The sequence below is a fragment of the Maylandia zebra genome, linkage group LG4 (assembly GCF_041146795.1).
Source record: "Maylandia zebra isolate NMK-2024a linkage group LG4, Mzebra_GT3a, whole genome shotgun sequence".
NCBI classification, from domain to species: Eukaryota; Metazoa; Chordata; class Actinopteri; order Cichliformes; family Cichlidae; genus Maylandia; species Maylandia zebra.
Window position 1 is genome coordinate 24,554,074 of NC_135170.1, and position 26,294 is coordinate 24,580,367.

General features: G+C 38.5%; 1 protein-coding gene and 1 pseudogene across 5 annotated transcripts in view; one reads left to right on the forward strand and one right to left on the reverse strand.

The window, feature by feature from the left end:
* Positions 1 to 1,343: 1,343 nt before the first annotated feature.
* Positions 1,344 to 5,462, reverse strand: LOC101476460 (immunoglobulin lambda-1 light chain-like; annotated as a pseudogene). The gene is made up of 3 exons (XR_013098190.1): positions 5,395 to 5,462; positions 4,972 to 5,295; positions 1,344 to 1,699 (listed from the first exon to the last, which is right to left on the reverse strand). The product of XR_013098190.1 is annotated as an immunoglobulin lambda-1 light chain-like (transcript).
* A 14,982-nt stretch (positions 5,463 to 20,444) lies between these two features.
* aatka (apoptosis-associated tyrosine kinase a) overlaps positions 20,445 to 26,294 on the forward strand; it is a 29,679-nt gene continuing 23,829 nt past the window's right edge. For 2 of the 4 annotated variants that reach the window (XM_004559461.3, XM_076883238.1), the window contains exons 1-2: positions 20,445 to 20,879; positions 20,991 to 21,105. In XM_004559461.3, coding sequence (XP_004559518.2) covers positions 21,024 to 21,105 — 82 coding nt within the window. In that variant the 5' untranslated portion in view covers positions 20,445 to 20,879; positions 20,991 to 21,023. Of the gene's footprint in view, positions 20,923 to 20,990; positions 21,106 to 26,294 lie in introns of all 4 variants that reach the window. The other 2 variants (XM_004559463.3, XM_004559462.3) reach the window with 2 other exon arrangements.

Sequence of the window (26,294 nt, forward strand, 5' to 3'; positions counted from 1 at the left end):
ACTGGTTATTTGTAATGGTTTTAATGTTCAATGCAAAACAGCAAATAACAGAAAAATGATGCAGAAAGGTTTGTTATGACCCAGGTCATGATCGTGTGTTGTTTGTGCATTTGTAAGTTCCAGGTGAAGGCGGATCATTGGCGGAGGATGGACTGAGGCTGGCTATAAAGTGGGACCTGTCAAGACTGGTGGCCTGTCTACTTCCTGCTTCCAAACAAGCTGTGCATTTAGCCCTGTGTCTTGTGTAGCGTGCTGTGTATGTGACCATTTCTGTAATGAGAAGAGCTTGGTTGTCTTGTATATATTGGAAATAGTGTAAATAGACCTTTTCTTGTTGATCTGGTAGCTGTAGGGGTGGGAAGCCTTTTTCTTTTAAGACCTTTATCTCCTGTTTAGGTTAGGGAGACGGGTAATAGGCCTGCATTTTCTTTCGGGTGTCTCGTTATAGGTAAGTCAGTTCTGTTTCATTTCAAGAGTGTATTTTTGTTGCTTTGGCCATGCCCACGCTGATGCTTTCAACCTTTCGAAATTAAAAAACATATCTGGTTGTTGTGAAACTTCAATACTGTGGCAGGATTGGGAGCAGGGAGCGGGGGCATTATAATTTCTTCTTTTTTTTTTCCCATAGGCCGGGGTGTAACAGGTTTAGTTTCATAACTGGACTCCATTTAGTGTTCCTTAGTAAAGTAAATAAAGTTATGTTTAGGCAAAAATCGAACAGTATTCAGCTTTCTCTGAATGGTCAAATGATATGAACTGAAACATTGCTAGTAAACAGTACTGTATTTTATTTTACAGAGAGCTGATACTTTATTTACTTGAGGTTATAAATGAGTTACTAAGACCTGCAGCTGCATCCTGGACATGAAGAAACATCAAGTCTACAACAATCATTTTAGACCAGTGACACTTGCCCTCTCTCTTACTGAGGAAGAATTATTAAATGATGCTCTCTAGTGTACAAATATTACATAACGCGTAATTCAGAACATACTTATGTTTTAACTATGGGAACAATACGATTAAAAATTGTGTGCTTGTGAGTAATTTTTTTCTTCTTTGTTCCCCTCTCTAAAATTTCCCAGTTCATTTCAGTTACATTAAATGTCTGCTGACAGTGACACAATTTCTTATTTACTCACAAGAAAACACATTTTTCAAACCAATGCTTTTATTGATTTAATACAAAACACGAATTCCTGGAAATACTTGTTAATGGCCAGCAAATGAATACATGACTAAAATATTTTGCTTTATATTGATTTCTAACATGTAAAGACTGTAATGAGCAAACAGCACAAGCAGTAAAGAAGCAGATTTTAAAAGCACACTCTGGTCCTCGACTATTCAGTGGGACATTCTGACTTCTTGATGGTTTTCTCTGAAGTCTACGAGCCCAAAGACACTTTACATGTATAAACCTTATCCATGTTCCAGTCTGATGTCTGGATGGTCAGAGAGCTGCTGATTTGGTAAGTCTGGTCTGGTCTCTGAACAGCAGTGCTGGTCGAGATCCCACTGCTCACTGGACTCCCAGCAGCCAACCAGCTCACATCTGCAAAAGGCAAAGACTGACTGGACAGACAGACCAGAGAAGCTGTATCGGACTGGAGCTCAGCACTGGACGGAGGGAAGACTGTCAGGACAGGAGGAGGGAGGCTGGAGCCTGAAAATATATGAAGGATGTTCCAGGGAAAAAAAAAACAGAAAAATGAATGATAGGAGGACATTTCAACCTTTCTTTCTGCCTTTTAAATGTGTTTCTGATTAATCCAAACTAAATTTCTATAAGTTCTCTTGATCTAGAAGATCTGAAGTCAGGGCAGCCTTGTAATTTGGATTAGCTGCATCTTATTACTCTACTTTAAAATGTTAAACACACCGTAACAGTAATGTATATTTATATAATGTCAATACTATCAAATTTATTCTGATTTATGTTTATTTATGTTCTTAGGGATGCGCTCTTCTGGACGGAGATCTCTGATGTTGTTCCTGGGATCTGCTGGAGCCGCTCACCTAGCTTGGGAGTCACCGAACTGAGTGTTCCAATTACCACTGGGACCACTGTTACCTTAACCCTCCACATCTTCTCGAGCTCTTCTCTGAGCCTTTGGTATTTCTCAAGCTTCTCGTGCTCCTTTTTCCTGATGCTGTGCAGGGTGTACCCCCGCCTCTCGCCCTATGACAGCTGGGATAGGCTCCAGCGCCCCCCGCGTCCCTGAAAAGGATAAGCGGAAGCGAATGGATGGATGGATGAATTTCAAATAAGCTCAATGTTTATTGTTTATTGTGCTTTAGTTATTTGTTGGCATTAGTTTATTTGTAAAATGATCCCATGCAATACAATTCTATTGTACTGCATTCTTTTTTGTTCTTTTTATTCATCAGTCATCAATAACAAAGTTTGTTTTGTTTGATTGGGGAATGTATTTTTTTGATCTGTTAGTTTTTGCAAATAAAAAAACTTTTAGTTTTTGTAATTTCTATTTCAGATAACAGAGAAGCATATTTTTAACATACCTGCTGTGTACTGTAAACAGTCGCTTTCAAGCACATTCACAGATCATTACGTTGTGGTTTATGAGCACTAGTGCTAATCATTTAAACAAGTAAAATACTTAAAACGCATTCACATATTCTTGACAGAATTGCAGTGTGCAGAAAAGACACTGAGTAAATACTGTATATTTCCTTCCCATGAGTATTATGTCAGTCAGTTTGATCGTCATCATTTTTACAAATGATAGAAAAATATATACCATAATAATACAATAGCTACAATAAATCACACCATGTTCTTAAAAATGGTTGTAAAAGAATCAAACATTTGTCACTAGTGTCCTTATCCTCACACTTCTATATTTTCCTTCTGCCTTAAAAATATGTTTCTGAATAATCAAAACTAAATGAACATGGTCTAGAAGTTCTAAACTAGCTTCAGTATAGCTTTATATATATTTTTTAAACTGCATGTTAATTACACTTTATTTTAAATGATAAGTTAAACTGCTGTTGGACAGTTAGACCTGTGAGTAGTGTCCATAAAATTTCTGTTATTAAAAATAGCTTGCAGCAACATATAATACTATATGTTGGATAGTTTGATTTATGTGATCTGTTCGGGTTGATGTGAGTAAATGAGATGTACATATTTCAGTGCTTTCCTCTTTATGCCTTTAATAATGAAGATTAAAAAGGATTTAAAAATGGAGGATTTACAGGGTTTTTTTTATGGGTCTTTTTTTTTTTTTTTGCATGTGAAAGTTTCTCAAAAAGCAGAAGTACTAATGAGGAGGTTTTTGTCACAGCCTGAATCACTGTGATACGGGTGCAGAAGCAGAGTCATCCCATGTCTGACAGTAATACACTGCAGAGTCTCCTGTCTCTGCTCGCTTGATAATGAACTGGTAATCAATGTCTGATGAGGATTTAGAGTTGAATCTGTCTGAGGAGAATCCTGTTCCAAAGCTGGGTGAGCTGCTAGAATGATGAAATCTTAGAACATACTGAAGAACCGTTCCAGGAACTTGTTTATACCAGCTAACATAATTTGCATCATATCTCTCTATGTTGCAGTTGAGAACAACTTCTTGACCTGGAGAAACTGTGTGGACAGCAGGTGTCTGGGTCAACACGATCACTGCATCAACATCTGCCAGGAAACACAGAAAAAACAGAAGTTTAAAGTTTAGCTCTAAATATGGACAAAAAATGGAATAAGAACAAGATCTTACACATTAGAGCAGTAATGAGAGTGCAGAGGATCCACAGCATGTTGTCAGTGTGAAGTGTAAATGATCTTGTTTGTTTAGCGATATGTGAGTAGGAGAAGAGAGCTGGAGCTTATAAAGGGGAGAGGCAAACTAAAGGAGGAGGAGATTCAAGAAGACTACTTTCACTCATAGATTAAATGATTCATGAGCAGTTTCACATTGTTGTTCACATTGTTTCACATGTTTCTGATTCATATTCATCATTCAGGCTCAAGTCTGTCATAAAATAATATTCTTGAAAAAGTTGTTGTAGCTGTTAGTGTGGCTCTCATTTTGGCCTTCTGTTGCTGTAGCCCATCTGCTTCAAGGTCAGATGTACGGTGCTCCCAAAGATGCTCTTCTGCATAGCTTGTTTTGAAACATTGCACCAAAAACTGCTGCTCGCTGGATATTTTCTAATTTGAGTCCTCCATCCCTGTAAACCCTAGAGATGGTTGTGCAAAAAAATAATCCCGGTACATTAACAGTGTCTGAAATACTCACGCCAGCCTGTCTAACATCAATAACCATCTCATGTTTAGTCATCTTTCTTCTTTATTCTGATGATCGGTTTGAACTTCTGCAGTCTGTCTTGACCATATCTAGATATGTACATTGCTAGCTTCAAGTTACTAGATATTAGATATTTGGATCACTATAATAAGCACTGGAACAGGTGTCCCTAATAAAGTGGTTGTTGAATTTATGTACCGTGACTGTACTGGACTATACATTAGTTGGTGCCACGTTCTCAGTTTTTTTATATTTTCTTTGCCTGCTTTCTGATACATAGAGTTTCATGAGTAACAATTTGCTTTTCTCCATTACGTTAGTTATGTAACGTTTCCAAAAGTTCCTTCATATTTTATTTCTAAAAAATGTTTGCACTACATTAGACCTGCATTAATGCAGAACTGTTTCCAAAGTTAGTAATGTTTTGAGAATTTTTTTTTTTTTTGATGACTCTGTCTTTATAGGGTGGTGAAAGTTTTACATTTATTCATTATCATGTTTTTTAGAACTGATTGGAAAGTGCTATGACTTTTCTCCTTTGAGAAATGAGCAAAAATTGTTTGAGAAAAACTGCAACACATTATCTGCAGTTGGTGGGTTAACACTGAGTTGCTTGATCTCTCAGTTATCAGGATGTGGAAGAGTGTCAAAAAGCAGAAGTATTAGTGAGGAAGTTTTTGTCACAGTGTAAATCACTGTGATGCGTACTCCTTAACAGAGCTGTCCCATGTCTTACAGTAATAGACTGCAGAGTCTCCCTCCTCCACATTGTTGATGATCAAACGATAATCTGATGTTGACTGATGAGTGGATGTGAATTTTGGAGCAGAGAACCCAGAGCCATAGGTTGGAGAACTAGAGCCATGATAAAAATACAGCACAAACTGAGGAACTCCTCCTGGAGTCTGTTTATACCACCGAGCAGCACTATCAGTAACAGTCCCCAGGTTACAGTCTATGGTGGCCGTCTGTCCTTTTCTTACTGATAAAATAGGTTTCTGTGTCACCACCGTCACACCACTCACACCTGCAAACAACAATAAGACATGGAGTCATATGAAGCACACTGATATGTGAATCCAGCACCTAAACTAAGATTAGTCTGAAGTATAAATAGGTCTCATACATGTTAGAGCAGCGATGAGAACACAGAGAGTCACCAGCATGTTGACAGTATGAGCTGAGAATGGACTTAGAAAGAGATTGCACTGTCTAAGTACGATGAAGAGAGGAGGTGTGAACCATTTAATATATAACTGAAACTCAGAGAGACTGACAGGAGGAGGAGCTTTAATATTACTTTGTTAATGTCCTTTAGCTGTATTGTTGATGCTATAACAATTACTTTTTTAAAATTATGGATTAGTGTCTTAGTATGTTTGGACAAACACAGAGCAGTATCTAGCCAACCGCCTATGTTTGACCAACTTAAAATTAATGAAATATTTCTAGGTGTGGGCAGCACATTCTTGATACTAAAAAGATGGAGCAATAGATTTAAAATTAGGACACAGTATAAATGTATGAACTTTGAGGAGACAAAAAAACAATAATATAAATAAAGAGTTGTTATCAAATAAAATAGCACAAACATATGAATGTTTTTTTTCATGTTTCACTAATTACAAGACAGAATAGTCAAAGTGCTATGCCTTACTACAGATCAATGGGATTATTACATAATCCAAACCACTAAAATGCCAGAACTTTTCCTTGAAGTTTCATGAAAGTGGAATGGTTAATGTAGTAGAATATTTTATAAAATATCACTTTATTTAGAAATACATACCCATATGGAAAAGAAATAGTAAAAACTTGCATAAGATGTGGCCTACTTCATATAGTGAATCATATAAGGCTTATATGATTAGTCATGAAAGTGGCCACTTTCTCATTACTTTCATATATTGTATTAATAAGTATCCAAAACATACAAGTTTCATTTATAAATTTTTTCAAGGGATCTTATATCTGTTTTCACTCTTGCTTTTCATACAAGTTTCACACAAGACAGATACAAGATAAGATTTATATATATCTTTTCCATATGGGTAACAACTGAACACAGGGTCCATACAGTATGTACACAGAAAAATTAGCTAATAGAGTCCCAGCTTATATTGTCACCAAGTTGTTTTATTTTCATGAGCAGTTACAGAACCAAAAAGAACGGCTAATCAGTAGATATGGGAGAGGCCCAGCCAACTGGTTGACACTGAAATTTAATTTGGCCTGTCCTCCTGCTTACTTTACTAAGTCATAATAGACTTGAGTAGAATCATTTAATTGATAGCTTAGCTTGATCCACTTGAGGTTGAGGAGTTACACTGAACTCCTCTGGAACCAATATCAATAACCATATACAGTCTGACCTTAATTCACTCATCAATACCTCAGGATGTATAATGTAATTTATCAGCTTTATTAAATGTAATGTAGAGAATATTTACAGAAAAATATGTCAAGCTTGGATAATTATTGAAAATAAAATGTGTGTGGACAGGTGAAATTGTATATTTAAAGAGAAAAATCATTTAATGTCTACGCTTTTCCTAATTAGAATAGTTTAAACATGTAGAGTGTTACAGAGTGCTGACACTTCTTCATTTACATGTACTGTAAATGTAAATAATAAATGAACTCTTGCAGGTGCATCCTGGGAAAAAGGGGATGAAGAAGTAGAGAAGTAATGCTTCACTGACTGACGATGCAAATTAATTCAGGGTCAGAAACATGTAGTTTCACCGTAACTTTGACCTTTATACATTTAAACCTATAAACCCTTGCTCACTAGTGTACAGTTTGTATATTATATAGTGGCAACACATGTTTTTCAAACTGTCATGACATAAGTTTTTCTAACAAAAATCTCTTCAAGCGGCTGGCCCAGGCTGTGAGTCGTTGCTTGGCAGTTTCCAAGCCTCAGGTATGGACAGGTTCCTGTACTTCTTAGGCACCTTCTTCATCACACCTTTCTGCAACTCCACTAACCTCCCTCAGTGCTACCTTGATGTTAGCCTTTAGCCTGCTTCTCCATGGAGGGTACTGCCCCTTGTGGCTGTTCAACTTGTAGATCAGCTTGTTAGTCTCGGTAATGGTAGCTGTAGGTATTGTCCGTAGTGCTGCATTAACATCATCTAGCAGACCTTCTGAGGGTACTTCACGTAGTCTTGGTAACTGGCTACAGGGGATCGAGGTTTCAAACTTGGCCATGATCCTATCTTTCAAGTCAGTTCCTCTCACACTGAACGATCCTTCTCCTATCGCGCTTGGGGCTTGGTACCCAATCTTGGGTGGGGGTGATGATATCTCGCCCCTGACCTGGCGTCCTGGCTCCCCATTGCCATAGCATTTATGTTGTACCTCATCAATCTCTAGCTGTGAGAGCAGTCCCTTCTTTCAAATATTGGAACACTGAGCTGCTAGTTGTTTCACCGTCATTTTGGATGTTGGGTATCGAAGAATCCATAGGTCCCTCATCCTATTCATGTAACCCCTACCGCCAGGGTTACATGGTTGCATACTAGCATTACAGCAACCCTATTTTCATCTCTTGCCCACTGATGCCTTCTTGTCAGGGTGCCCTGGTTCCTCAACACACTGATTTTATGTTTTTTGTCTGATTTTACATCAGATGTGTTAAGTATGTCAAAATGAAAAAAAAAGCAAAACAGTAAATTCAGACATGTGAGGTTGTGGTGAAAAGAGCGATACCAAACAAGGCAAGATAAATAGTTTTTAAAGGTGAAATATAGAGGTAAAACCAAAAGTAATCAAAAACAGCCAATTATATCCTTATTTTCTTCACTGAGCTGGGTCACATTCTCAGTTAGAGACTTGACCGAGTCCCACAGTGAGGCATTTTCAGCAGTGAGGCATTTTCAGCAGTGAGTGTTCCAGCGGTGCCTGCCGGGGAACTTCTCTAGGAAGATGGCATCTCGTTCTTGGCTGGGGAAGAGGAACTCTCAGCCTTCCTCAGGTCTACAGTATTTAGGCACCCGTCAATGTATCCCTGGAAAGCATCTCCTTGCTGTCCTTCGGGGTGTTGGAAATGATTTTGCCGTCTGTCAAATGTTTGGTGTAAATTAATCTTCAAAAAATGCTTGTTTAATTCTGAGCCACCGTTCATTTTTTATCTGCCAAGTACAGTAAGTCTGTCATCACTACAGCATTTTCGTTCTGCTCCTACTCATGGTCTTTCATGACTTTATATAAGATGGTGCTGTTGCCACAGTAGAGAAAATCCTTCCAACATGTACCATTTTCATTTACAGGTGTAAATGATGTCTCTTTCAATCGCTGCAGCATGTCACTGCTCAGTGGCACAGAGTCATGTGAGCATGGTGCAACTAAACACAGAACAACATGTTGTGCTTTGCCCTTCCTCGGCATGTGCAGGGGATGGGCAAAGCGTGCCTGCATGAGAAGACCAGACAAAGGAAAAGGAAAGGATGAAAGTAAAGTATCAATACTATTGATATCAGATCAATCTGCCAACCCCTTGTCTGTGTATTATTTGATGCATAGTGTAGTTAGTAAAAGTGAAAATAAATAAGTGAAAATCAAAAACAGCAATTTTTTGTTTGTAAATTGCAGCTATGGAGATATTACACTGAGTATACTTGACAGCGCTGTGATCAGTATAGAGTCTAAAAAAGCAGAAGGAAAAGTAAGAGGTTTTTGTCACAGTGTAAATCACTGTGATACATCCTCTTTGGCAGAGTCGTCATATGTCTTACAGTAATAGACTGCAGGGTCTCCCTCCTCCACATTGTTGATGATCAAATGATAATCTGTTGTTGACTGATGAGTGGATGTGAATTTTGGAGAAGAGAACCCAGAGCCATAATATGAAGAACTGTAGCTGCGATGAAACCTCAGCACATACTGAGGAACTCCTCCTGGAATCTGTTTATACCACCGAGCAGACTGGTCAGTAATAGTCCCCAGGTTACAGTCCATGGTGGCTGTCTGTCCTTTCCTCACTGATACAACAGGAGGTTTCTGTGTCACCACCGTCACACCACTCACACCTGCAAACAACAAGAACACATGGAGTCAAGATAAACACCCTTACAGATGAATATAACATGAGGTCTAAGCTATACTGTAACTCAAACTCTTTACATGTTAGAGCAGTGATGAGAGCACAAAGAGTCACCAGCATGATGTTGATTTGAGCAAAGAATTAAGAAGTGAAAGATTTGGAAGAGCTATTTAACACAACTAATGGGAGGAGGAGCTGTTGGTTTTTGTTTGTTTGTATTTCATTGGTTACTTTCCTTTCTTCTTAATCATCCATCATTTTTTATAATTTATATATAATTTTTAACTACTACTACTACTACTAATACTGATACTACTACTAATAATAATACATTGTTGTTATTATTATTATTATTATTATTATTATTATTATTATTATTATTATTGCTACTACTATTATTATTAATATTTTAAACAAAAAGTGAGTAGTTTTCTGCTACCATTCTATGATTCTAGGACTGACCAAATTATATTACCTAAAACATTATAGGTGTGGACTGATACATCCATTTCTGTATTTCTGTGTTTTGTTCCACACTGTGTGTTTGGGAATGTAATATGTTCAGATTTCACAAAAGCTGTGGTGTCACTTAGTTTGTTTTATTAGTTTTTTTGTCACAGTATTCACCACTGTGTTATGTCCTCCCCAATAAAGTCTCTCCATGTTTCACAGTAACACTTTGCAGAGTCTCCTGCTTTTAACTGTTAATTATGTTAAATATCAACACTTCACCAGGTTCTTTTGATTCCTCATAGACATCCGATGGAAGACAACACACTGCTCATTCTAGTCTAAACAACAGCATTTCAGTAACTTTCCACTAAAACACAGTTCCCCATTATCTACTCTCTACAAGCAAACGTGGGCGAAGGTCTACTACATTTCTATCCCCTAAGGACACATAGTCTAATGCCTTTATTTTTCAGGGCCGTGTCCACTTAATACTACACTATATGATTTTATGGCATTTTGGTTAATATTAGATTAATATAAGGCTCAGCATTAAAGCACTTCAGGTAACTTCATTCGAACAATTAGCATCTGATTGTCCCCATTGAAATACTGTGTACATACTGAAGAGCTCTATCTGAGATTCTTCTTTAATCTCTTAATTCTGCAGCTAGGAAAAAAACACTATTTGTAGGTGGTGGGATTACAGTGAGTTTGTTTTTTGTGTCTTTTATAAAAAGAGCATCAAAAAGCAGAAGTATCTCTGTGGAGGTTTTTGTCACAGTGTAATTCACTGTGATACGAACTCATCAACAGAGTCGTCATATGTCTTACAGTAATAGACTGCAGAGTCTCCCTGCTCCACATTGTTGATGATCAAACGATAATCTGTTGTTGACTGATGAGTGGATGTGAATTTTGGAGAAGAGAACCCAGAGCCATAATATGAAGAACTGTAGCTGCGATGAAACCTCAGCACATACTGAGGAACTCCTCCTGGAATCTGTTTATACCACCGAGCAGACTGGTCAGTAACAGTCCCCAGGTTACAGTCCATGGTGGCTGTCTGTCCTTTCCTCACTGATACAACAGGAGGTTTCTGTGTCACCACCGTCACACCACTCACACCTGCAAACAACAAGAACACATGGAGTCAAGATAAACACCCTTACAGATGAATATAACATGAGGTCTAAGCTATACTGTAACTCAAACTCTTTACATGTTAGAGCAGTGATGAGAGCACAAAGAGTCACCAGCATGATGTTGATTTGAGCAAAGAATTAAGAAGTGAAAGATTTGGAAGAGCTATTTAACACAACTAATGGGAGGAGGAGCTGTTGGTTTTTGTTTGTTTGTATTTCACTGGTTACTTTCCTTTCTTCTTAATCATCCATCATTTTTTATAATTTATATATAATTTTTAACTACTACTACTACTACTAATACTGATACTACTACTAATAATAATACATTGTTGTTATTATTATTATTATTATTATTATTATTATTATTATTATTATTGCTACTACTATTATTATTAATATTTTAAACAAAAAGTGAGTAGTTTTCTGCTACCATTCTATGATTCTAGGACTGACCAAATTATATTACCTAAAACATTATAGGTGTGGACTGATACATCCATTTCTGTATTTCTGTGTTTTGTTCCACACTGTGTGTTTGGGAATGTAATATGTTCAGATTTCACAAAAGCTGTGGTGTCACTTAGTTTGTTTTATTAGTTTTTTTGTCACAGTATTCACCACTGTGTTATGTCCTCCCCAATAAAGTCTCTCCATGTTTCACAGTAACACTTTGCAGAGTCTCCTGCTTTTAACTGTTAATTATGTTAAATATCAACACTTCACCAGGTTCTTTTGATTCCTCATAGACATCCGATGGAAGACAACACACTGCTCATTCTAGTCTAAACAACAGCATTTCAGTAACTTTCCACTAAAACACAGTTCCCCATTATCTACTCTCTACAAGCAAACGTGGGCGAAGGTCTACTACATTTCTATCCCCTAAGGACACATAGTCTAATGCCTTTATTTTTCAGGGCCGTGTCCACTTAATACTACACTATATGATTTTATGGCATTTTGGTTAATATTAGATTAATATAAGGCTCAGCATTAAAGCACTTCAGGTAACTTCATTCGAACAATTAGCATCTGATTGTCCCCATTGAAATACTGTGTACATACTGAAGAGCTCTATCTGAGATTCTTCTTTAATCTCTTAATTCTGCAGCTAGGAAAAAAACACTATTTGTAGGTGGTGGGATTACAGTGAGTTTGTTTTTTGTGTCTTTTATAAAAAGAGCATCAAAAAGCAGAAGTATCTCTGTGGAGGTTTTTGTCACAGTGTAATTCACTGTGATACGAACTCATCAACAGAGCCGTCCCATGTCTTACAGTAATAGACTGCAGAGTCTCCCTCCTCCACATTGTTGATGATCAAACGATAATCTGTTGTTGACTGATGAGTGGATGTGAATTTTGGAGCAGAGAACCCAGAGCCATAGTCTGGAGAACTATCGCTATGATGAAAATCCAGCACATACTGAGGAACTCCTCCAGGAATCTGTTTATACCAACAGACATAGCTATCAACAGTCCCCAGGTTACAGTCCATGGTGGCTTCCCCCCCCTTGCTCACTGATAAAACAGGAGGTTTCTGTGTCAGCACCGTCACACCACTCACACCTGCAAACAACAAGAAGACACAAGGTCAAGAGTAACACACTGACAAATGAATATAAAATGGGGTTTAAGCTATACTGTAAGTAAGACTCTTTACATGTTAGACAAGTGATGATTGCACAGAGAGTCACCAGCATGTTGTCAGTGTGGGCTAAGTATTCAGTGGTGATGGTGGTGGAGAGGTTATTTAATACAGCTAACAGGAGGCGGAGCTTATTTATTTTTTTTGTCTTGCCTGTATTATTAGTACTATTACTGTCACGGTCCTGGGTCACTTTGACCCAGCATTTTCAGTTCTTACATTCCTTTGTATTATGGTTTGGTATTCTGATCCTTTTGTTATGCTTTGTTTATTAGTATTATTCTATGTTCTTTGTGAGGGGTTAGTTCTTGGGTTGTGTCAGTGCGTCTAGCTTTGCTCCCCGTGTCTCGTTAGCCCAAACCCTCTCAGCTGTGTCTCCCTCCTGTTTCTCATTTCTTGATGACTCCCTCAGTGTATTTAAGCCCAGTGTGCCCTTGTGTCAGTGTCGTGTCGTTAATGTCAGTTCACCCTCAACCTGCTGTGTGTTTTGTCTCCCACGCTGGTTCTTTTCCAGTGTTTTAGTCCTTAGTTCCTCAGTCCAGAGTTTTGTTTGTCTTTTGGGGAGTTTAGTTTAGTGAGGTTTTTCCCCAGCAATAAAGCTGCACTTTAAGTTTTACTTCTGTGTCTGATTCCTGCATTTTGGGTCCACTTCCCCTACCTGCCTGCCACACTGCACAACATGACAATTACTATTATTGGTGCTGTTTTGTGCTTGTCTACTTAAGGCAGGCAAGATCATCCATTTTTTTCTATGTATTTGTTTGTTTGTTTCTTACATTGGAATGGTTACATTCTCCACGTCCTAAATGAAACAGGGTTATGCTTGGTTATATTTGATCCTTTTTTTGTGCTTTATTCAGAATTTTCAATTATATGTAAAATTTTTGAAGCAATGTAAAGTAGACAATTTCAGCTTTAGCGCTATTCTCTGACATCAAAATTTATGGTTTCCACAAAAATGCAATCATCTAAATATTTAAAAATGAGATGAAACTGTAAGATGAAAGAGAAATCTGCACATCTGCAGCCATTTCAATAGGAAGAGGTTGTTAGATAGAATGGGCACAATTAATAGGTGAACAGAATTTAGATGGAGATATTTGGAGGAGTAAGTACAGATCTTGTTATTGAACTTTATTGAACTGTTGAAATCTTCATAAGTCAATGAGACCAGACTTATTGTAAAGGTGATGCCCAAACACAGTTGATGGTCAAGATCCAGTGAAAGCAAACTCTGAAAATACAGAAAATATCTACAGCAATTCAAAACTTTCAAGCTATTTTCTGCTTTTATAGATAGTTGATACTTTATACATGAGATACTGAGGCCTGTAGGTGCATCCTGAAAAGAAGTTACAGACCTGGACTCAGTTTAGTCTTTCTTAACAGTACATGAGATGTGCAATCAGAGAAAAAATGTAAACGGTATTCAGCTAATTGTTTCAGGATGATCATAACTGAAGCATTTCCAGTAAGTAGCAGCTCTGTTTTATTTTACAGAAAGCTGATACTTCTTTATTTACATGAGGTTAGAAATGAGTTGCGGAAACTTGCAGGTGCATCCTGGGCAGGAAGAAACAGAAAAGGGTCGAGGTGATGCTTCGCTAACAGAGTGTGAAGGGGTTTTTTTGTAACTTGCAAGTCTGCAACCAGCTTTTTAAACAAGTGAAACATGTGCTTCATGTACAACAAATTATGAAATGATGCTCTCTAGTGTACAGATATTATTATAATATTTATTCATTCAATAATTGTGAGAATGGCTGAAAGACTTTCAAGAGTGATGTGATTACAGTTAAACTCCAAAGATAGAAAAGTATTTTCTTATTAAACTTTGCAATAATGCAGAAATGGTGCACATGTTGTATATTAAGCCTTTTAACTTGCTTTTATATGTAAATAACTGTAGTTTCTGTGACAGCACTAAATAGGTTGACAACAGAAATCAGCAGGTTGTCTTTGTGATAGTGATAACTCATATTTCCAGATGACATACAACTAGAGAACAGGAAGAAATTGTTCTCTATAATATGAATACTTTGGAAATGTAGTTCATCCAATTTAGGTCTTGGCAATTATATGTGCAGATTTCTTTCTAAAATTTGTTTCAATCCAAAAATTTAAACAGAATTGAGTGAGAACTTAATAAATCAGGTGATTACCTGAAGTTGAATCTTTCAAACAAGAAAAGAATCCATCAAAACTCTGCACAACTGTGGATCAAGGGTGTCCTGCAAACTCTTGGTCAATGCTGCCATCTGTCTCCTATTAGTGGAGGTGTTCTCCATCAGTTCTTTGCTGGCTTTAACCCAACTGAACAGCATTGGAAAGTAGTTGTGCAACTGTTGAGCAAACAAAAAAATTCCATTCAACACAAATCACCAGGTTATCAGATATGCTGTGCTTGCATTTTTAATTACAGAAGACATTTGTATGACTAGACATGGCCTCATTGCTAGATTAATACTCCTAAGTATGATAAAGTTGCCAATCCTGAGATATCATTTTATTATTAGTTTTGGATTTAAGGAAAAGGAAAGTGAAATCATGTTGACGGGTATCAATTATATGGTGATATGGTGATGATTCTGCAAATATTTTGTGATGGCTAAATACTAGCGGCTTGCATGTCTTCTTTTAACATTCTGAATTGTCCCACTGCCTAAACGAACAAACATTAGGAGCCTCAATGACTACCAACCAGTTGCTCTAACACCTGTTAAAGTGTTTCAAGAAGCTGGTTCCACACCACATCATGTCCTGCCTGCCACCTACACTCGGCCCACTCAGATGCAAAGCTAATAGATCAGCTGAAGGTGCCATTGTTACAATACTCCACACCACCAAAACCATAAGAAAACCCTGGAAAAAAAACCTCCAAAAGGTTATAAGCATCGGGATTTACAGCAGGAACTATGAAGATGAGGAAAAGGAAAAGGACAGTAAAAAGCAGGCACAAATGAAAAGACAAATTAGTCTTTAATCTAATTAGAAACATGTAAAGTATGCATTTTACTCTGTAATTCAGTCCACATTAAAGTCAAGATTTTCACCCCTAAAATAACCACTGCAAACTTATTACAATGTTACCGTCACTAACTGCCAAGTGACATCTGTGCTGTGGACAGGATGCACCTTTTTTTTCAATTAGGAACTAATTTCAAACCATCAGGTTTTAATGTTGTCGATAGAGGAAAAGAATCCAAAACAAGCCAGAAAGCACTAGAATATCCTCAGGGACACAGAGCCACATTACACACAGCAACAAACTTGCTGTGTGTAAAAAGACTTGACAAGGTGTCCTGAAACTTTTCGATGTGTCCCTGCTGCAACACACCTCAATAACACGAGTAGGTCATTAGTAAGACTCTATAGAACTTGACTGCATGCTGAGGTTGTAATTCACCCATTTGATTCATGTTACAGCAGCTCATGAGTTAATGAACATGGTGCAATAAAAGCACGTTTAGAAGTACATTTTTCAACGAGTCTTTACTTCACTTTAACTTACTTGAGTAGGGTTAGGGGTTGCTGCCTCAGCATGCAGCCATGTGAAGTTCAAAATGGCCAAGGGCCAAACCCCCTCAGTCATTGTAGGGCATTTCCCATCCATCACTAAGTGCTTCTCAACCTTCAGCACACCTATCCAAGTGGGACTGAAGACAAAACTTGTTAAATTCTCCTCAGCATACTGGTCCTTTGTTTTCCAGGCCCTCCTGTCAGTAACAGCATGTTTACATGGATACCTGCAGAAGGAGAAGTTTGATCGTGTTCAAGCAGTGACACACTTAGGGCTCCCCAAACCTCACTTTAACCGGTGACTACCCTACATTAATGTAACAGAAGGTTTAGTTACATTTCAAAGCCTGTACGTTTTCCACCTGAATCAGTACTTCAGATTTTGACTGGGTATTTTTTACACAAGTGTCTCTACTTCTATTTGTATAAAGAATGTCTGTACTTTCGCCGCCTCTGCATGAATGCAACACAGAAACACTTTTACACAAAGAAGGAACAGCGTTCACCTAAAGCGGCCATGAAACTTTCTAATAGGAGGTCAAGGACATGGACAACAAACTGTCATGGTGCCTCTGTCCTCTTTGTCTCCCTCTTGAGCACTCTACCTCTCCTCTGTTATCTGTGGGTGTGGGTGTGCTGGTCTATGTGCAATAGTGTGACTCATCCTAGTTTCCTGTCTTTTGTGTGCCACCCTGCTATCACCGATAACTTTATTGGAGATGCCACTAAAAGGAGTGGTTAAGCAATGGATTTAAAAAATAAATACATAAATGATATATATGTATGCATATAGCTGGCAACCTGGATTAAACCTGTAGAGAGAGACTTAACTGATATCTAAACACCAAATGAGTGACGAATAGTCCTGTTTAAATAACCAGCTAATGATAAAGTGCTAACTGAATGAGAAGAAGTGTATATATTGAATAATTTGTTCATTTAGAAATACAAATATATGATTAATACAGTGTGTTTAATGCAGACTTTATAAAATTGTTTGTTTGGTTTTTTGCAGGGTCCTATAAGTGAAGAACTTCAAGTCAGAGTGAAAGTTTTGTTTAGGAAATAGAAATGCTCCTGACAGTGGACGTGCTTGTGTATGTGAGGGGAGAAGGAAGGATTAAATGATCTCAGACTGGAGAAAATGTTCTTTCTCTAAATGGTTCCGTTGTGTAGTGGGTGATGATGAGCCAAAAATGCAAACACACCACTTCCTGACACAGCAGCTATATCAGTCATGTGATTATTTTATTTAGTTATTTAGTTATTTTACAAAAAAATACACTCACCGATACAGGGTTTCGCTCTTTGTGCTTGATGAGACCTGTGGAGAAATCCTGTGAGAGTTCTGGAGAGACTTTCTGTGGAGAAGCTGAATCTGGGAGAGTCACTGAAACTTGGGAATTGGGATCATCACTGCTGTGGATTTTGTGTTTGGATTATTGTTGCACTACACTTAAATAAAATCAGTGCTTCGCCTGGTGACACGTTGACTGTGGTGGCTAATTAATGTTTATTTCTTCATGTATTCTAAGTGAGAGGATGAGACCCACAGGTGCATCCTGGGCAGGAAGAGGTGGAGGAGTAGAGAGGTGATGCTTCACTGAAGTGTGAAGATTTGCAAGCTGCTGCACAACCAGCAGTTTAAACCAATTACATGTGTGCCTATGTATACTTAGAATTATCAAATGCTGCCACCTAGTAGACAAATATGATAAAGCATGCATTTTCAGAATTTTACTTATGTACTTTATGTGTTTTATATTGATTATACGAATAAGACTACTTGCATAATTCAAAAATGATTAAATTAAATTCTCCTGTGTGTGTTCTCTTTACTAAATTTAACTGAATCTCTTCACTGGTCTGAAGCTCAGCACTGGATGGAGGGAAGACCGTCAGGACAGGAGGAGGGAACCTGGAGCCTGAAAATTAATAGGTGTTCAGAAACCAGAAATGAGGTCTGAAGTAACAGTAAGTGATGTAGACAATAATCTGAAAAATCTATAATAATAATAAAAATAATAATAATTTCATCTAGAAAATCTGGTGCAGCAGAATTTTTTTAATTATGAAAAGGAAAGACTTTTTTCCCAAAAGCATCAGTTCTTTTTTAAATCATTACTGATATTATTAGTAGTACTCTAAAATTATACAGTAACAGTATGATCGCTTCGAGACCAATAAAATACTTCAGACACAATCAGATTTGATGTAAAACTTGGCCATATTAATAAGGTCAGATTGTAATGTTTTTACTTCATATATTAACGTCAGTAAACCACTTAGCAATGGGAGTAGATTGAATACAAGCATTTTTTTTCTTAAAAAAACAAACTAAACTTGAAATTAAATAATACAAATTTTTAAGACAAATGATATTGTATAAACGGTTCCAAATCAGTTTCTATGCACTTTAACTAAGTATCTGCAGATAAACGCACTCAAAACATTTATATTTTTTAATATTCAGTCCCGATCAAAAGATCACTTGAAAGATGGCAAAAAATCATATTTTGCCTGGATCTTAACAAGGTTTCCAGCTTCAACATCCAACAAGGATAAATGGGAGTGCGACAAAACATTTTTTGAACATGCAATTTCTTGAAAACAATGCTTAAACTAAAAGAGGCTGTTTTACAGCTGATCAAAAGTTTAGGACCACATGCCTTTAACAGGCCTAATCTGTGCAAAAATGTGGATTCATTGTCATTTTCTGTCAGGTTGTCACACTGTCATGACGTTCTGATGGCAAAGGCCAAAATATTTTCCCTTTTTGAACGTGGTCAGGTTGTTGAACTGCATAAGCCATAAGCAGGGCCTCCTGCAGCGTGCCATCACTGCTGAGGTAGGACGCAGTAAGACAGTCATTTGAAATTTGTTAAATGATTCTGAGGGTTTTGGAACAAAGACGTCAAGTGGAAAACCCCAAATAATCCCCCCTAGCACTGAGCTGGAGGATACAATTGGCTGTCCGTCAAGACACTGGACGATTAAGGCCGTTACTGGTGCCGAATGCCCCCCCCCGCCCCCCCCCAATAACCATCAGGCGGCATCTGAGACTGAAGGGCTTCCAAAACAAAAAATGTCTTCAATGTCCTAGTCTCCTTGAACACCACAGAACTGACCGTTTGGACTTTGCAAGAGAGCACCAAACATGAGACATTGAAAGATGGAAGATAGTTTTAATCTCTGAAGAGAAAAATGTAACCTTGATGGTCCTGATGGTTTCCAACGTTACTGGCATGAGAAGCAGATCCCACCTGAGATGTTTTCTACGCGACACAGTGGAGGGGGCACCATAATGGTCTGGGGTGCTTTTTCCTTCAGTGGAACAATGGAGCTTCAGGAGGTGCAGGAGCATCAAGCGCTTTAACTAACATTTATATTTATTAACAAGTTGTCTGTTTTTATTTTGATGCTTTTGATAATTAAAAAAGTTTCTTATAATGTCAATCTGCTTTAAAACCAACTAACAATTGGAATAAATTATCATAAATCTCTTCAACATATTGTGAAGATCGCTCTTTGCCATCTAGTGGTGAGAGAGAGAATTAGGCTGTGCATGCGGCTTGTATATAGCTGGAATTAAGTATGGGGCAGCACAACCAGTTATTAGGTTTAGGGGCAGTTCCTTGCACACATAGGGTCAGGCAGGTTTAGATACCGCCCCCCCCCCCCCCCCCCCCCCCCTCCTTTTTAATAAATGAAATCATCACTTTAAAACAGAATTTTGTATTTTCTTGCATTATCTTTATCTAATATTAAAATGTGGTTAATGATCTGAAACATTTAAACAAAAAAAATATGCAATAAATAAATATGGACGAAGGGGGATAAAAGACTTTTATTTTACTAATTAATTCTGGTTTTGGCCACAGTAAAACCAGCCTTTTACCATTCTGTGCAAAAATAATTAACATGTGACTTCAATTCCCAGCGCATTTTAACAGTTACAGGGCCTAATCATGAAACCATGATAGACCAAGCTACTACCTTCTATGGAGTGTATGGAGGCTGTTGAGCGTCTTTTCTTTGCCTCCTCCTGGGCATGCCTTGTTTCCAAGGCAGACAGTAAGGTAATGCAAATGACTTCAAATTAGGCTAAAACGTTTTCATTTAAGGTTGATCATGACCCAGTGCACGAACGGTCGCGCGCTTGCTCTACCAGCATTTTTTTTTTTTTTTAATTTAAGAAACGATTTTGTCAAGTGCGTCAGAGAACCCTTGGTCATTACGGAAGTCAAGCTAATTCCGTCATTAAAATAATTATAAAAATAGGTCTCTTAGAGAAACTATGTGATTGACTTCTTATTGTGAAAGTCTTAAACGGAAGTAGTTCTACAAACCTGGTCACTTGACAGTGGTGCAAGATGTCGCTCAGTCTTTCTTTACCGAAGCTGAATCCCAAATGCGCGTCGCTTACCGTCGCATCTTTTTAAACCCAAATCAACTGTTTTGCCATTAACTGGCATGTTACATGTAGTACAAGGCAGGGCGTTTAGAAGGTTTTTATTTTGAAAGAAACACACATGGGATATTTCCAAATTTTTTGGAACAATCCAGATTTTAGAGTGTATAAAATCGGTGTAAATAACAGAAGGCTTTCACTCGGTGACCGAGTAGATGAACTGATTCTGTCAAAAGATAGCCGAAAATAGAAAGCGCGTGGCATGATTCATGATTTTAGTGTTCAAAAAGTCAACACACAGATGTGTTCAAATGGAAACGACTGTCAACATCTGTCTCCAGGTCTGCTCGAGCTGAAGGTGAAGCAGGATTTTCGGGGGGCTCTCTATGAGGTGTGCTGGAATAAAATGCTGCGCATTATTGCTTCCGTTAGAGGTTAGGCTTCTTAAATTACACACGCACCTGAGTCAGGAATTTATTTTCTGACCCTTGTTTTCGGTTAGGCATTTGCTGTCTTCTGAAAAGCGACGAGGAGGATGGTCTTTGCTCTACATGTAATTGTCATGTCTTCGGCTTTTTTCAATCCCAGTTTTGCCTTCAGTTCTCACTTCGACACAGGTAAGGGTCAAAGGAGGATTTCCTATTTCTAATAAGAATGTTTATCCATTCACTGGAGAGCTGCTCGTTATTTATGTGCTTTTTATGATTTGCTTGAGTGATCACTGTTGGTAATATGTCATATATCATATGTACATGCATTTTCTTTCTTATCCAACAGTAGCATCAATAATATACCAGAGTATGTCGTGAAAAAACACAATGATCCTAAACCCTTACAGTCTATATATGGGTGGTTTTTTTCACTGTCATATCATAGCTTGGTGAAAAGAGGGTTAAAAGTTATACCTGCACTGAACCTGCATAATCCTACCTACACATACATCCCTGCAGTTGTTGTGTGCATGCATGTAGTGTATGTCTGTGCTGTGATCAGGGTGTGCGCCTGTAGGCTGACTAATACATTACAGCTATGCATGGTTCTGCTGTTTGAGGTTGCAGTTTTTGGTCCTCATTTGGATGCAGCATTTAATCGTCCCCAGCATGTCAAGTGACGGGATCTTGGCAAAGGTGAGCCCGTGTGCTGCTGCAGTGTTTTGTGACAACTGAGCAGAAAGACAAGCCCTCACACAGGATGGCAGGGATTGAATTAGAGCAGAATAAATAACTGTGTACAAATGTAAACAGGACTAAGAGAGTCCCTGCACTGGGTGCAGTGTGCTGAGCATACAAATGACAGCACTGAGCACAGTGGCTCTCAAGTTTCAGGCTCTATCTGTCCTCCCCACTCTGGACACTCTCAGTGATCCCTGATCCATTTCTGTCCAATTATTCCACCCTCTTCTATGTTCCCGTGACTCTCTCCATGTCTTATTTGGTGTCTCTAAGCTCTCTTGTCCTTAAGTCCAAACGTAGCACAAAAAGGGGGCTTCCATTTAAAATGAGGTTATATGTGATTATATGTCTTTCTTTTTGCATTTGCAAAGTTGTAAAATATTACATGAAGAAATTTCTGCCTTCATATACTTGAAAAATAAGTGGTGGGTGCTGATCTGGCCATCCCTGGGAATGTTTAGTGCAATATGATACAAACAAACCAAAAGAGTTCTTTTAATTTGGAAAAATGATAAATAGTTCCCAATTAAATTATGTGTAAAATGCCTGCTAAAGCTCTTGTGGGCCATCTGTAATATTGTTGCATTTGCATTTTTTCCCTACTGGAGAACACAGGTTTGTAAACCATTCCATCAGGATTATTCAGTGAAAAATATTTTCTTTCATCAGCTTGAAGCGGGAGAGCCTCTCTTACAGCTTTACATATATGAAGATTTCAGCTTATATGAGGTGGAAAGGGTGGGGTATGAGTGGGACTGTGAATGTGGCTTGTATATCACTGGAATTAAGTATGGGGTCTGGACTGTCACTCCTGTCAAAATGATCTATATTTCTCATGAGAGGAGGCCCTCACCACCGATCTGATTCCTTTCTAGTAATTGGACTGAGAATCAATGTTGCCTAGGAGATGGAGGGGGTGTGTTTTAGAAGGAACCAATCATTTCTGCAGCCACTGCTAAGGACAGAAAAATGCTAGAGACCCTTAAAGGGGAGGGACATACTCAGAGAGGAATTAGCTGTAGTCGCTGAATATGCTGTTTGCAGATTAATTAAACACACTCTCATTTTGGATCCACTAATTTGAGGGAATGGGGCAGTGAAATGAAACGATAGCCACACATACAAACTACTGGGAGGATGTAAATGTCAGATTCTCCATCATTCCACCATTTGGAGCTTTTCAAACTGACCATTTTAACAGTGTAATCGACTGTGCATGCACACACAAATTCAGCACACCTTCACTCACACAAACACTTGGTTAATTTGACATCAAAGCTAAAATTCAGGCAGCGTTTGAACTGCAGCACCCCTCGAGCCAACCTCCACAGCTGCATTTTGTCCCTATGCCCCGGGCTGTATAAGAACACGGTGTGCTCTACCTCTGCACGCTTTCACGCAAACAGTGACACATGTTCAAAAACACACATCCAGACATGAAAACAACCATGAGGCCAAGTCAACTGTCACATTGGCTGGCATTATATAAGCCATCAGCCAAGACAGACACACCGTAGCAGGTTTGAATTCATCAGCCTTCACATGACTGGATTGGGGTTCGGTCTGAGTGCAGCCAGGGGTAAAGTAGCACCCGGCTGCGCTCAGTAGAGTGTAGCATTCTGCACCAACAACTGCTGCCAACACCTGGCCTACTATTGCTTCAGCACCAAGGAGAGCGCTCCCATCAGGAGCGGTAGCAGATGTACGTGCGCGCTAACGTTTAGACCTGGCTGCATCCTTGATACAGACTAAATCTGCAGCGCATCACTGTCACTGCGAACAGACAATGGATTGATATGGAAGGAAGCACTGATACACCAACAAGCTGACAATGCAGCACTGTGGGAGGCTGTCTTTCAGCACTCACCTCTAATGCCTGGAGGTGGCAGTGGCATCGAGTGTACATGTTATAAATAGTGTCTTGGTGTACACATGTTCCATGCATGTTTCACATTGAGGAAAGCTTTCACGTGACCCACGTGACACATGGACACACTGCTGCAGGCTGTAACCAAGGCGTTGGTGATGCTGAAGGGAAGAGATTTTAAAAATGGTTTCTGTGTTTGCTCTCGAAGCTCCTCCCACTGACTGGGTCAGTACAAGCCAGTCACCGCGGACTATTTGATTATTCATCTCTTCATGTGTAACACCAAGCACTTTGGTTGCATAAGTCTTCCTCTGGGGGAACTAGAATAAGAATGAAGTGGATTTCAGCACTGAAGGGAAACCATCTATGTCTCCTCTGTGTGCTCTCTGTGTGATGATGTGGTGTGCCACAGTTGTTTAAAGCTCTGTGTGTAGTTGTTTAGGGAGGAAATACAGTGTTAAATTTTTCTGTGCACTGTAAATGTCAGATTGCACTGGTGGCAATTTAGCAACATCTCACATAACAAATGAATAGCGCTAGTTCAAAAACAAGGTTGATGTGTAGTCAGTTTTTAGAATTGTGTTATTATAAGATGATGACTAAACAGCTGCTGCTGGAATTTGGGTGTAAAGTGTGCTCATTGTGTGCTAGTGTGTTCACTGCATTTGGGTCAGAATAGGCACATGTTTAATAGAAGCAGACAAACACGGATGTACACGAGAACCAGCTTAACTCACATTAAATTGTTTTGTACGGGAATATTTGCATTTCAGCTTTTACATTTGCACACAGTCAAAAGCTATTGGGCATTAACTGCTGTGGTATGCATCACAAGACTCAGGCTGACTCTGTCATATAAAGTGCATATGGTTTGCACATGCATTAAATTTGTGTTTATCAGCCTGAGGCCTAAGTATACAAGTGTGGTGTCATGTGAGTGCAGAGTTGCGCTCTGTCAGGTCTGCATGCAGACAGCGCTGTCACTGATGACAATTTATACAATTCAGTAGCTGTAAAAGTTGTTTGACTCTAATCCTGCCATTTTTTTTACTAGAGTTTAGGAAAAACTGCATTGTATTCTCTGTATTGATAAAGACAAATGTAATTTAAATAGTATTGTTACTTGGTGTAGAGGAATAATCCTCTAAGGTTTTGTTTGACAGCTTTTGCATAGAGGACATACAATAATTTTCTTTCTGATGCGTCTTCTTTTGTGTGTAAAGCAATAGTGATGTTAGTTTAATGTTTCTAAAAGGCATTGACTCCTGTTTACATCAATTCTTCATTTCAGTACTTATAGCCTAGAGAGCAGTGAAATAGAAATGGTCAGATCATATCCACAATTGAACTAGATGATTACACCTATATATTTATCAATGCTAAGCCAATAGGAAAACATAACCTGGCCACTTTGTTGAGTCCAGAGCTGTTAGAGCTTAAATGAAATATGAGCTGTGTAGAAATTAAGTATCTTTTATATTCTCTTTCTCTGGCTAACAGGAAGAACTATTACAGTTTGTATCACTAAGCACAAAAACAGGCTTGTATACATACATGTCATAGAGGGGTTCGTGTGGTTACTTCATGATACTCTCTGTCCATTTACCTCAATAAAATCTCCGTACTTGAATATATGGCTGAGTGGAAACACATGCATCACACAATCCTCTGTTTCCCACTCTAGTGGACTCGAGAGGATAAACATATTTTCATCTCATTCATTCACGCAGCTCTCTGTTTGCCAGTTAATGATAAACTGTGAACAGCTTTTGTTCTATTTGTGAAGAACATCAGCTTTGATTCTATCGTGCTGCATAATAATTACCCCAAATTAGCAGTTTTCCTTCAAAATCTCAGCCATCAGCACACATTATAAAGTGCAGGGTAAAGGCCAGCAGAGGCTGCTAGTCCCCTCTGCAATGGTCTGTACATAAATCATAATAATGGCTCAAATAAATGAATTATTAATGTTAAATGTTGCAGCTAACACTTTTTCATTCAGTGCCCTGGTCTTGTAATTAGTCTGTCTTAAAAGATCCATCCATTATAAGCAGAGGTGATATTCAAACCCTTTTTTACAGTAGTGTGCCCTTGCCTGGGCTGTAGGCGGATGGACATGGCAGGCCTATAATGCAGATCCATAGTGGTCCTCCTGGGCTCTCACTCCCAGTTAATGACAGTTATCATGGCTCTCTGCAGGCCAGCTCATCCCTCTGCTATCTGCAGTCATGCACAGACAGTGTGACTACAGAACAGCAAAGAGGATGTAAGATGGTGGAGGATACCATATCCTGCCATTAATCATGTCATTCTGCTCCCTCTGCTCGCAACCCTTCCTTAGTCTGACATCTGTGCACATGTGTATTTGTTGCTTTCTCCTCTGTATGTTCCTGTGTTCATCCCTGTGTCATTACAGTCTTGCGATCCTCTAACTTTCTGATTTAACTTTTCTTGTTTCTTCAGAGCATTTTTATCTCTCTCAACTTGTCATTTGGTTTTCCCTTGAGAAGTCAGTCTGTGTCAAACTGCTACATCCCACTAGATGAAAAAGCAGGAACTAAGTCCAGCAACTTTTCATCCCCACATAAGAAGTCTCAAGTTGGTCCTCACATTAAATCTTGACATTAACTTGAAGAAAAGCAGCACAGAATGATCATATATTCACAAAGGCAGATCTCTGTTAATCACCTGAAACTGGAATTTTTCAGCTATTGCAATTAAAATGTCTTGATTGGTGATTTGCCTGTCACTGCTTTCAAATGCAGAT